The sequence below is a fragment of the Vanessa tameamea genome, chromosome 4 (assembly GCF_037043105.1).
Source record: "Vanessa tameamea isolate UH-Manoa-2023 chromosome 4, ilVanTame1 primary haplotype, whole genome shotgun sequence".
Taxonomy (NCBI): Eukaryota; Metazoa; Arthropoda; class Insecta; order Lepidoptera; family Nymphalidae; genus Vanessa; species Vanessa tameamea.
This window is the reverse complement of record NC_087312.1, coordinates 9,567,262-9,581,852: the sequence shown is the minus strand read 5'-3', so window position 1 is coordinate 9,581,852 and position 14,591 is coordinate 9,567,262. Positions and strand designations below refer to the sequence as shown.

At 32.3% G+C, this 14,591-nt stretch overlaps 1 protein-coding gene across 1 annotated transcript in view; it reads left to right on the top strand.

Annotated features, from left to right (window-relative positions):
* LOC113403956 (T-box protein H15-like) overlaps nt 1-14,591 on the top strand; it is a 63,770-nt gene that overhangs the window by 30,169 nt on the left and 19,010 nt on the right. Inside the window, exon 4 of the mRNA XM_026644634.2 lies at nt 7,692-7,965. Within this exon, the coding sequence (XP_026500419.1) occupies nt 7,692-7,965 (274 nt within the window). The remainder of the gene's footprint in view (nt 1-7,691; nt 7,966-14,591) is intronic.

Here is a 14,591-nt window from a genome sequence, read left to right as displayed (position 1 = left end):
CATTAAACTTAGGCGAGGTTATCAACAACGCTTCAATTCAAACTATGCAGTTCGAATATTCATTTCCCAATTATTATTATTTTATACACAAACCATATGACACAATGACCAAGGTCGCACTTATTATAAGACTTACAAGAAATATTATTGTAAAATGAGGTATCAGCCTTTGAGCGCAAAAAATTATACCACCTATTTTTTTTAATATTCTCTTAAAAATAATATAGGTAATGCTATATATTTTTATATTATATACTAAATGTTGTGCAAAATTTCATTTAAATGTATAGAATTAAATAGCATTTCGGATTTCGTTTCAACAGACCCCAAATCTTAATATACATGTTGTAACTTTGCAACTATTGGCTACAACTTCAAGACTATCCTTGCTTTGACAGCTACTTTTGGCGGGAAATGTTTGTGTCATTGCTGTATTAAAAATAAGACCAAGCTCAATGTTAAATGTTGTATTAATCAATTGAAATAATAATAAATAATCAGACCCATGTACGTTATAAAAAAATTAAAACCGTTTTTATCTCACGCATAGATTCGTTCCACATAAAAGATCTTCTACTTAAACAAAGCAAAATGTTTCAAGTAAATATAAGTAAATATTGTTCGCAATTAAATGTTGTTAATCTTTATTTTTATTTTATGTAGTTATAGAACAAGTAGCTTACATTGTAAAATAATTGAAGTCAGCAGATAAGTAAGTATCAATTTATAAGTTAATTTAAAGCATTATATTACTTAGTTTTCATCCGAAGGTATAAAGGGAAAAAACACACAATTTTATATCTAAGTATACGGTATTAGTATAAGTGGTATTTGGTGCAAATATTCATGATAAGAGATAACGCAAAACGTGTAGCGCTTTATTTTGTCAATACAAAACCGTGATGACTATAAAGATCAAAGGACATTACGATTTAATAAATAGATTTCATCGGTTAGAGTATAAATATTATCACAATTATATTTTAGTTTTTAATATTTAATTTAATCGCATCTCGAACAAAAAGGAAACCGGTAAACTGTAGTTTTATAGTAACAATTTAATATACTAATATGTATTACAAAAATGAAAGTTTATTTTACAATGAATTAAAGTCATTCCAACGTCTATAATTATCTTAAAATACAAATAATAATTCGCTACAAAACGCGGGTATTTAATTATTAATAAGCCGAATAGACTTATTCGTATCGAAGGATTAATTTAATTTTTTTATATAATTCTAGGTTACTAGTTGAAAAGAGGCTTACCAGCTGTTTCATAAATAACGTGTTGAAGGCGTCCGGTTAAGACTTAATTTACAATTACTGCCTATACATTAGTGGTATTAAATAATCAAACATATCTCGCATAACTACAAACTAACAAGAAATGCAAAGAGGAATTTTTAATTAGGCAAGCGCTGGCCCCGGTGAGACGCCCCGCGGCGTCGCTACTTCACACACGTTGTGTTGATGTTGAGGTCATTAACTAAACGTCAATTTTCACAATATTTATGTCTCCATTATTTTTCATGTACGAAGCCATCGTGAACTTATAATTTTTGCGCTGGAGTGACCTTATACGATCTTTTGTTGAAGGGACATATTCCCATCTATTGCATATGATATACATATATCGTTTCACCAACCATTTATACATATATGTTTCACCGACATTTGTGTTTTTTTACACAGCTGATTTAGTGGTAGAACAGATGCATTTTAACTAATCCTTAAAAGAACAAACGGATTGTGACTGTGTGCTAAGGGCAAAAATTGTGATAAAAGTATCATGTGGAAATTAATTCTTACATATGCAGCAGCTTGTTGAAATTAGCTTATTTTTAAAATATGTATAAGCCTTTGTGAGAAGGCTCTGAAGTAGTAAATTTACAGTCTACAGACGACTTAAAAACGACTGCGAAGTATGCTTTTGATTTTGTAGACTGCGAAGTATGCTTTACCCAGACTTTACTTATTTCCTGCCTCACTCCAAACCTACAAAATTTAATATGATTTAAAAAAAACCAATTGTCCAATATCATAAACGGGTACGAAAAGATAACGACCCTCTTTACAAAAGTAATAAAATGAGAGGTCCATTTCGCTCGATTACCCAGGAGACGACAAAACACGTCAAATGTCAATTTGTATAATTTTGCACGGAAATTAATATTAAGGTCTGACAGATGACAGTTCGCGTGATGCTCCCGAGTTGGAAGCAATACTGTCGGGATGATTTCGAGCTAACTTCATCAGCTGCCAATTTAAACCGTTTTTAAATTCCCTTTACTTTTTGTTCTTTTAACGTTTTAGCTTTATTTGAATTTTATTAAGTTTGTTTAGATTTGTGATGCTTCATCACCTTAAGTTTATACATATAACAAGTGACTAATTAAGTTTATTTTAATATTTGGTAGAGGTGCTGTGTAGAGATGTATTTAATGTCGAACAGGCAAATGATATTTTATTATTAAATATCATGTACAAGTACATGACGATCGGTAACAGTACATTCGTTAAGGATGCTTTGTGTGATTAGCCGATCAGTCGCGTGGCGAGCTGCCGACGTAACGAGACGCGTGAGCGACACTCAGCCGACAGCCACGCGTCAATCCGACTCTAATTCCCTATTCTCCATTACACCAAAACATTTGCAAATTACATTTAAAACCTCATTACTACTCATAATTTAAAAGTTGCAACGGTATTCCTATAGACTCATTAATATAATTATGTTAAAATATAGTGTGTTATCATATAATTATTGACTGTAAATCGAGAACTCATAAAGTTGGCGGAGGATCGAGTTGCACGCGAGTTGTCGACTGGATGACATTTCATGGAAACCAGTCAAGCCTCTAATATCGTAAGCGACGTTCGAACATTGTTATCGTGGAGTCTATTATAATTAATGACTAAACTATATGCAATATTTAATCACACTTCAATACTTAAAACTAATAGTTTGTCTCGTAAAGTTGATTCAACAACTACAGTATAATAGAGGTGTTTAAATAATTGTCTTGCGTAAATATAAATACGTTCGAATGATAGAGATATGCTAACTTAAACCTTGAAGCTAACTACGTAAATTACTCAAATACTGACACCAAAAATATAGAAAATATTTTATATATACATATATTTTACATACAATAATTTTACTATGAACACAAAAAAAATATTAAAACTCGTTGAAAATGTATTGACATTATAAACATTTAGGAACATATAATATTATATATATAAATAAATAAATACGTGCATGTTTTAATTTTTTTCTCGATGGTAAGCTTATAAAAAAATATATAAAAATTGTATTGTATTTCTATAAAACAATGTATCAAATCTAATACAGCTATACCTTACTTTTTGTCTCAAAATAAAAAGATTCCCATCACATGGGAAGAAACTGACAAAGAACTCATACATACTTTTATGAGTGCCCTAAACTGGCCGTAAAATATTACAAAAAAAAAGAAAAATTACTGACAATTACAATAACAAATATAACTAGTCGACTTGATAGAGTCCATGAATTTTATATTTATTTAATGCGTGCCTGTGTTAAAGGTCGAGAACTCACACACGAGTCGCATTAATCTTGTTACGTTCGACTGCAACTAGCGGAAAATATACGTAATTATTTAGCATCTTAATATGGTTTTGTTAACTATGCAATAATAACTTTTTACGTTTATAGAATATGAATGTAAGATTACAATAAAAAATAATACGTTCGAGTATGTACGACTATCGTGTTGATTTGTTTCTATAACTTTCTTAGTCCATAAAATACAAAAACAAAAAACTATGAACCGACTTTCAATTGGAATACGTTAGGTTAAATTTCCTTCTACGATCACGTCTAATGTATGTCCATGAAAACTTAGATTACCTATTAATGTTTTATAATTCATAAATATTTTTAGCGACCGCTTTGTTTATCTTGCGTGGTCTAAATTTATGTACACAAAAAAAAAAAACTGTATAAGCCATAATGTTGGAATAAACGTAAATTCGCACCTTTCTCCGGAAGTGGTTACCATAATTTGTATTTGTAAATGCATTCTTCATGTGTATCTTGTTACAAAATTGCGGTCACCTACCGCAAATTATATTTTATGCGACTTTTGTTTACATGAAATTAAGATTATAAAATATATAATGTCGCATTGATCAAGATATATTCGTAAACTTATTAGATAGCTATTTACTAAAATGGTTTAGAGGGCAACTTTCTCTATTAAGGCACCGCTGCGTAGCATGTGTTTGTATTATGTCCGATAATAGGCTTTTAATACCTGTTTTATCAGAAAACCAAAAATTTTGTTAGTAATTTGCAAAAAAACAACTCAAAATAATTTGGGACGCTTCATTTTAGCAATAGAAATACGAAAATCCTTCATATTATTACAAAATCAATCAAGCAATACTCTTATTATGCTTTACTCAGATACCAGAATTTTATCCAACAAGTGCAATTTTTCTGACAATATTGTCATAGAACAATATTAAATTTAATAAAAATTTGGCACTCAATTTGTGACAAAATGGCAACAATTTTGTGACAATAAAACCTGCAGTCGACGATTAAGGCCCATTGCTTCTATCCATTTTATCATTCCAACTTTTACTAATTACAAACATTTTATGAGTTTATTGTTAATTCATTTGAACGGAATGTACGCATTCAATAGATTTTTATCATTAATTTAAATATAATACTGGTTTAGTTCAATGATAAGACGCAAAGTTGAAATTTAGATTTAGTGAAGCTAGATAAATAATATAAAAATGTAGTTGTCGTATTATTTTGATTGTTATTCGTAAGTGTATTTTAGTATAATATAAAAAATATTGTATTGCAAATGCTTTTCTTTCCAGTTAATATAATTTAAAGATTAGTCTACCAATCTGTCTTAGTGCGGACTTATTTGTCGAGTGTACTTAAATAATATTACATGACTTATTTCAACAGATGTAGGTTTCCTAACAATGATTATATTGACCGTAAATATCGCATAGTACAGTACGGTATAATATAAATCTATTAATGTATTACTTTTAGACAAATACCTTATTTTCTATTTAGAAGAAGGAACGGATAATCAACCCATCTGCAGATGATGGTGAACCTTAAAGTACCAACTTAAATGTTTATAACAGTATTCCTTATATTAAACATTGTAATCGCTTTAGTAATTTGTCAATAAAAGTTTGACTATGCTTTCATAATGGATTATACTCGTATAATATATAATGTTTTTACAAAAAAGATTAACATAGTTATTTTATGTAAATAATTGTTACAAAATCGTCAGCAACTCGACACTCGCAAAAGACATCGTTGTAAATTTAATCACCAGATGTTTCAGTGAATATAAACATTTATAACATTTATTTTAACAAGTCCATGTTAATTTCATATGAACTCGATTTCGCAACCGGTAATGTTTTTGCAAATAATATACGGCAATAGCTACTTTTATTGTTCTGGTTCTAACTTCGTTCGTGAAATGTCGCACTTACATCAAATTGCAACCTCTATCTATCGTTCTCTTTAATTGCGTTTTAAAATTAACGACTACAAAATAATACTTTCGCAAGAATTTTTATGACACGTTTCCAATAGACATTCGAAATATTCTTTCGCTTTTGCGAGTGCGTTGAAATTTATAAAAATACTCTATTTATATATAAATAATAATAATAATATTTACTATATAAATAAAAAAAATAATAATTGAATGCGTCTGAGCCAACACTTACATGTGATACAAGTATACATATTCAGACGTTACATGAATACTACATGAATGATGCATTTATATTTTACTCACATGGCGCACAACCACAAATGAACTTATGTAGCTTAGACGAGTGCTTATTTAGTTGTAATATTAATATTTTGTTAAATATTATAATGTAAAAGACTTCGTATATTTGTGCTAAATTGCGATTCATAGATAGGTTTGTCTGGGTAGGTATCGTCTGCTCCGTATGCTCTTGCTAACAGAAACGTTTACCAGTATAAAGTCAAAGACAGCCAGTGTAATCACAAATACATATCTTATGACATTATACATATATAGGAATGTTAGGGAAATGTCAATACATTCCTCATTATCAATGTTTAGGAGCAAAGGTCGTTAATTTGTTAGTTTACCTTATGTAAAAAAAATAATTAATTAAATTCTATAAATTTAAATATTTATTCAAAATAGAAGATTCATACTATCCTATTGACTGTTAAAATTTTACGATGAATTCAACTTTAAAAAACGAATAAAAGCTTTCAAATCGTAAGGCAAGTCTATGTTTCGAGTGCAAAATCGCAGATTGGTCGTAACCGTGATGTATACAGATCATTACTCGCCACGTTGGGTGGCGTGCAGTGACGTTCTCTCGGGCGAGACATCGCGACATCGCCCTAACGACACGCTCATAAATGCGCCTGACAGCGACTTATTGTCCGATGCGATGAGAGATCCTGCACCACCGATACCGAATAACCGTTCAAAACACACCTTAATACGATTTATTTATGACCAGTGCTTACCTCGACCGAGATCTTCAATGCACGGCGCTTTATCGTCGTGCTAGGGTTCGGACTCTGAGGATTTTATAGGTCTCTCGCATTTATTATTACACTTATTGGGAGGTTGACACCGCACCCGTGTTTTATGACCGCCAATAATTCTTTCTTTCACTCCTGCATTTTATATTACACACTAGAAATTTCGTCGTAAACCTCGAACGATACTATCGACTTATGTATCGTTTGTAATGTTTGAGAAGTTAATAGAAACGACGAGCGAGGCGAACGTCCGATCGTGTTAGGGCCGATGAACAAATTGTCGGATGTTATCTTATCTGTGACTACTTGTTTAGCCTTCAAATTTATAAAAGTGCCGTTTAGACATAGAAAAAAAAGGTATTAAGAAAGGTTACGTTATAAATAAGTAGCGGTGAGATGTTATCGCCTCCGGCCGGCAGGAAGCGCTTCGGCCCATTTAGGGGTGCATTAAAATCGAATACATCATATTTGTTTGATTTCCTAGTTCGCGTTTCACCCTGTAATTATACAAGTCACCGTCCGTGGCCGGATCTCTGGCAGTTTTTTGTTAATGCACATTAATCATCTTTTTTTTTATTGAGGGCATGTGTGTTTCGGTTTCGTAAAACACTTTCGGGGATTATAAGGTTTTTTGTATCTTAATGTCTAATTTAGATTTCTGCTCGTCGCGGCCTTACGAGGTCATTAGTGCACAGGGTCCAAAAACTTAAACAAAAAAAGAAGTTCTGTTGAAGGTCTTAAATGTGTTTTATGTTTCGATATATTTGTGTTGTAAAACATTAAAAGTTTTCGGTTTCATGTTACTTTTAATTTTATTATTTAAAACATAAAATTATTCATAATGAACCAACCTACCTAATGTTACTCACATATTTAGCACAAACTTAATTACTGAATAATTTAAATAAACGGACTGGTGATTGTACATTAAATATTTTTGATAATCATAAACTTTATTTCCACAATTAAAATTCTCATTAACTACATCTGTGGCTCGTATACAAATTTGTAAAGCACGTATTTCCCATGACTAATTTCTCGAAGATAATAATAATCAATAGATTGTACATATATAAAGTGATTTATTTATTTGTTGTTTTTTATATAGACGCATGTTCCCGACTGTACGCGTGTCGTTTGCGGGGTGCCGTGCGGAGGCGAGATACGCGGTGTTGCTGGACGTGGTGCCGGTGGACGGCAAGCGCTACCGCTACGCATACCACCGCTCCTCGTGGCTGGTGGCGGGCAAGGCGGACCCGCCCGCGCCCGCGCGCCTCTACCCGCATCCCGACTCGCCCTTCTCCGGTGATCAACTGAGGAAGCAGGTCGTCTCCTTCGAGAAAGTCAAACTCACCAACAACGAGATGGACAAAAATGGACAGGTCAGTCTAACCCACCTAACTTATTTAGAATATTTGTGAAATAATTTAAAGTATAATATTGAAATAAATTTTAATGAAAATAGTAATGACATACGTTGTAAAATAATAAAAATAAATAGACCCAATCTTAGTAAATTAATAATTTCCCAAGTGTAATCAGTAACGCTGACATAAGATTATTTTATTATAAACGGTGACACGTTTTCTGAGATGACTCGCGTACGACTTCCTTATGCGTGTGGCAATTTTATAGAAATACGAGTGAAATTGCCGGTCTCAGCGACACCTCGGGCGTCGGGGACAGTGTAATGAGTGCGTTGTTGCCAACAAATTAGTCGCACATGTCGCCGAGCGACAGCCGGCTCACGGCTTCTTGCCTCCGCGTCGCAGGTGCCGATGCAAAATGTCACACAAGGACCAATTTAACGTGAACCCCTTCGCTACCGCGCTAAAGAAAAACATTCCTCCTCTTTTACTGGATGTTATTTACTTCCGAATTGACATGCGTATTGATTCTATCGTAGAACGGCTATTTAAACCATTGCATAAAGTAATGTCAGAACATATTTCATATCTACGTTGGTTCTTTCGTTATATGTCAAATATTTATATTTACTGTTTTTATCTCTACAAGTGATCACTTACTTCTAAAGTAAAATGTTAACACAAATGCCGTCACAAATATTTGTCGCATTCTGTTTATTCTTGAAATAAAAATGATCAAATGACTATCTGTCCGTCTGTAATTTAATTATAGAAATCACCTCGGTCAGTGGAATAGAATGAGGGACGAGAGAGCAGCGGAATGGAACAGGCTGGGCGTGGCTGTATGATGGATGGACTGACTCCGTCGAAAAACGCGTCTAGCTTTAATTGGCTTTCCCATAACGCGGAGTTGTCCATATCATAACCTTGCTATCTTTGTACAATGCAATAGCGCTCTTTGATACGCACTGTTTACACTATTTATACCAACTTTGTATTAGGGTCATGTACCACATGAATAAGGACTCACATTATCAGTACCTATATAATATATAAGGCTATATAATATAAGATACTATAGAAAGTTATATTGTTATTAAAGGTATAGATAAATACCGACATGAGCAATTAATTATTTTATCCGGAAGTAGCGTGGGTCAATCGTTAATACGCGGTAACAATGTATTGGCCACGCAATACTGGCATGCGTGTCGGATCGCGCCTAATTGTGGAACAAAAACTCCATGAAACCGACGAATTAATCATTGAGCCGCGATTTTATTACTTGCTTCGAAATAATACGGAAATTACTACTGAATTCCACGGACATGTATTTTGACCAGTGAAACACATTCGTTTTTATGAATAAGTATAGCATCTTAGATGGAAACAGCGTATTCCTAGAAAACAAGATACTTCATTAAAACTGATACAACGGCAGAACTCTTTGTCTTTTTTTAATAAAGTATATATTATTTTTTTTAGATTATCATTATCGTTAAATACCACATACATTACTCTGATCTCAAAGTTAGCTAAAGCACTTGTGTTAAGGAAAATCAGAAGTAACGTCGGTACCATAAATACCCAGATCCAAGGCAACATAGAAAACTAATGAACTTTTTCTACATCGACTCGGCCGGGAATCGAACCCGGGCTCTCGGAGTGGTGTACCCATGAAAACCGGTGTACACACTACTCGATCATGGAGGTCGTCATTATCGTTAAATAAGATGTACATAAGCTTTGAGACGTAATATTACGACATTTGTATAAGCTATTCGTATTTCATTTATAAGGAGAGACTATGAAAGAGTTTATTGGAAACATTGCGTATCTACTTATTGTTCATCGAATATTCGCGGCTACGTCAAGCCCAATTAAAAGTGATGAAAATAATGCAATAAATAAATAGTCGCATGCCGTTGAAGGGTTAACTAAAAGCCTATTTCGTGCTTCAGAATCCGGGTCAGTGTTACAGTTCACGAGAATGGTCGCACGAAAAGCGGCGATGACGGGTTGCGATTGTGAACTTCACTTCAATCGCTGGCCAAGCCTCGACAGGCAACAAAGACCGACGTGGAGGCTTGTATGCTATGTGTAGCGCCTACCGTTAATCTATTTTTAATTTTAATTCGGAACAAACTATAATAAAAATTCATATTCATAACACGGTCATTTTAGGTTCATCGCAGTGCGCGTTTAATTAATGAAAATATGGAAATTGCTGGTTCAGTATACGGCCGATACTAATGACGAACGTTCGTGATGATTTATGAGTAGCTATTTAACCGTTTATTAAAATAATGAGAATTGTTAAAACCATATAACGAAATTTAAGGTCGATGTTATAATTAACAACGTTTCGAATTATTTGGCTTTATGAATAATTCTTTTTTTACAATTTTTTATTTGTACTGACATTGTTACCATTGAGTAGTGTCCATTCAATATCAGTACAAAAAGTGATTTTTATAAATAGAAATATAAATAGTAAAAGTAAATAACAGCCATTATATGTTCTACTGATAGGCCTCAAAAGCCTCCTCTCCTCTCAAAGAAAAGGTTTAGAACCCCGCTGCCGCAATACGTGCCTTTGGATTTGCCTGTGGCAGATTTTCAACCGTGTAGGTTTCCTCACAATGATTTCACAGAGCATGAAATGCTTTGTACACAGAAATTAAGCATATGAAAAATTCATCAGCCTTTGCCCAGGTCCGAACCCGCAATCTTCGGTTAAGAATCACGGGCCATCACAGCTGAAAATTGAAACCGAAGAAACATTTTCTAAAACCGTTAATGCGCCTCTAACCATGGGAACCATGGTGCCTGTAATTACTCTGGTTCACTCAACGTGGAAACTGAAATAAAGCAAAATATTCATGTCTCGAAGTGGAATGACTGATGAGTAGGTGGTACCTACCCAGACAGGCTTACAGAAAGCCCATCACCAAATATAGATGATTTAATGAAAATATTCGTCTTTATTAAACAGTTTACATATAGTTTGCTCAAATTATAACCGTATTATAAAATTACAAGCACAAATTTCATCAATCATTATCCTTCATGAAATCAATACATTTAAATATCATTTAATTTTGCTTCGTTTAATGACATACAAAATACATAAATAACGTTTATCACGCTGATGAAATATTACTAGAACGTTTTAATTATTCAAAAAAAAAAATCATAATCAATTAAGTTTGAATTAAGACATGTAATAAAAATAATATATTTATTGAATTAATATCCACATGTATTCTACGTCTCAGGAATTTCATCATTATGTTAATTTTATACAAAGATTCTAATAATGGAAGCAATTATAATTCGCTTAATATATAATATTAATGTTGTTTGTCTTTTTTAAAGTATACGAATTACGTGTGTTGATTAAATATTTCGCGTTCGGACGGCGATGGACTCTGATGCTGGCGATTAGCCAAACGTCTGTCGTTAGCGAGCTTGTGGAAAATGGTAATGGCAGGGCTTGACTTATGGACTGTGTGGATGTGTCCTTATTTGTCTTGCATAGGTGTTTCTTTCTAACCACGGATATGTGGAAGGTAACTAAAATAGACATTGTATATTATATGCTTGATTGCGCTCATGATAATAGTCATATATTAGCATTATGTCAGTTACCTTGGTTAATTTATAGAGAGTTTGATTTGTAATTTATGATTGTTTTTTCTTTTTGTGTAATCCCCAACAAATTTTTGAAATTAAAATGAAACTTTTTCTGTTCAAATTTAAAGATAAATGAAAAACAAGGGGACGGGGGTGGATTACTATATTCATGTGACATGTTTTAGGTACTCTATGTCCTTTTCTGCGCCCCAGGCAATCTCTACGTATAAAATCATGACAATCCGTTGAGTAGCTACGGTGTCAAATGACAAACAAACTCATTTGCATAGGATTTAAAATTATTTGAAACATTTGTAGATTATTGAACCTGTCATATTCAAATGTATTAAAACATTTATAATAACAAGTCAATGCTAAATTGTACGCCGTGCGAGTTCGTTATTAAAATCGTCCAATGAAAATCAATAAAACACTCAGCGCCCGTTCGTTAATGAACAACGACTAACATTAATTCTCGACTCTGCGTTTTTAATTATACCTGATATTCACGTCGTTAACGAAAGGATAAAACAAACAGACAATTCGAATAGTATAAAGTGTTATTTGAATTAATAAATTATAATTTATGTTTGCTGGGAGGTATCCCGCTGTGCGGTTTCCCGTACTCCGCACTCATTAGAGTACAGCAGCTATGGCCTACGTCACTCTCATAATTGCCATCAACGACACCACGATAGCTATCATAATTAATGATTACCAGATAAACTCAATAACAAGGGAATGTTGATTTTGTTTAAGAGATTAGATTTCAATAATATTTTTTATAAAAACGTATAAAAATAAAAGGCTTATAATGTAACCTCGCTCCATCATACTAACTTTGTTATTCAACTTCGGTTATATTCAAATATAATTTAAATGTTCAAATAAATATATATATATATATATATATTTATTTGAACATTTAAATTATATGAATATATATATATTTGTAAGCTTATAAATTTTAAGAGCGCAGTATCAGTAGATATCATAGTTAGATCTAACTCAAGAGTGCGAATTGAAAATCTGGACCACTTGACTTTGCTCGTACTTACTATTCACGAAATAATAATAATTTGAAAATTAAAGGAAAACATTGTGACGATATATTTGTACGGGTGTAATTCGTGTTATTCTTTCAAACAAACATCCACATACCTACGGTGGAGCAGCGTGACTGAATAAGCTTTAAATCTTCTATTTAAACAGGAGAAGGTATTTGTCCAGCGGGACATTTCTGGGTTGTAACTACAAGTTATTCAAGTATTTTGTCTCTATTAACATAATTAATAATTACACAAAATCTAGGACGTATTCTTGTTAGAAAACTACATAGGTTTTGTAATATTATTTAAAGTAGTCACGTCGACAAGAATGTATAAATTTTACATAAAGTAAAAAATCAAATTAACATTAGCGATTTCACTGTTGAAAGTATATGTAAATACATAAGTGTAATAAATCATAATAATTACATCTAAAGGTGGAAAGAATATTTGAATCATAATTCGATTCGAATCCGCTATAATTAAATAAATCAATACCGAGTATCCGTGTTCATTTACATAATTTTTAAGGCATCCATAAGTCGTCACGTTACGTTGAAGAAAGTGATTTAGTATGAACTGTTAACCTTGGATATTATAAGTACTAAAATGAGCAAGTTTTAAAGTCAAAATATTTAGCGTAAGCTTTTGAAATATGAACTGACATTTTTATAAACTTTTGGCATTTTTTTATTCGATAAAATTTGGGCAAAAAATGATAAAAAGCTTTATTTAATTTTATTATTAGATAAGAGACTAAACACAGGTTTTAAAGAATCGCGTTAGTATTCATTGATTTTCATGCAATAAAATATCAGTTAAATGAATTAATGGTTAGAATAACTACTGAGTTCATTTCGGTAGCATCTACATTCTGAATTTACATTTATTATATTAATATTGTAACTTGATGATAATTTGAATAAATAATGTTTCGATTTAATAAAGTTATTATTCGAAATATTTCAAGTTAACAATGAAGTTAATCTGTTAAATGTATTGCGATTACATCTTTAAGATAATACGTTAAAAAAATCAAACAAAAAACTGAATCATCATTTAGTTAGATACAATAAAATCAAATATCTAGAATCGTAAAGTCGGTATAACATATTAAGTAATTCAAATATGATTAAAGGCGGTTAATTTACTTTGTGGTAAGAGGAGCCATGAATTATTTTTATGTCATAATAAGGGCAATCGTATAAGAGCGAGGGGTAGCCGGCGGAAGCGACCGGTGCGCCTCTGCCCTCTAGTGTATCAATAACCTTCGAACAATTTAAGACGGGCTGCCTTCACTTACAAAATAATGTTTATCATATTGTCGAGTAAGATGGGGTCTGTGACTTTATGTTTTAATTCTCATGACTATAATATATTATAAAGGAATTCAACCAGTTACATTTTAGCGTAGTGTTCAGAATTAATTTGAAACATAAAAAAACGAGGAAGATATATTAAAAAAAATGTTTAACATATTAAATATTTTAATTTTTCAAATTAATATTTTTCAAAAGTTATGTGTAGGTATTGTAATTTTAATGTAATTTAAAAGTAAGTAGGTGCATTAATTTCAAAATTAAATGCCAACATAGTCACGTATTACATCCTTCGGTATTTATGAAACACTCGATAATATGTGTATTAATAACCGCATAAAATTCCAAAGGCTGCTTAAGCATTTCGCTGCTTTATCATTAGCGTGTAGAGCGAGGAAACCGTTGTAAGAACCAGATGGCGTGTAATAACAGAGACGGGGTTCATATCCGAGTCAACATGCCAATTTGCAATCATTCTTTTTATGCCAATACTAAGTGTGGTTACTGTGCATCTAGTGTGCACTTATATTACGACTCCCCATCAAAATAGAATGGTTTTAACTAGACAAGAAGTAGTAAACGTTTTACAATTCCGCTCAAAGTTACTTTGTTGCGCACAAATTATATCATAAATATA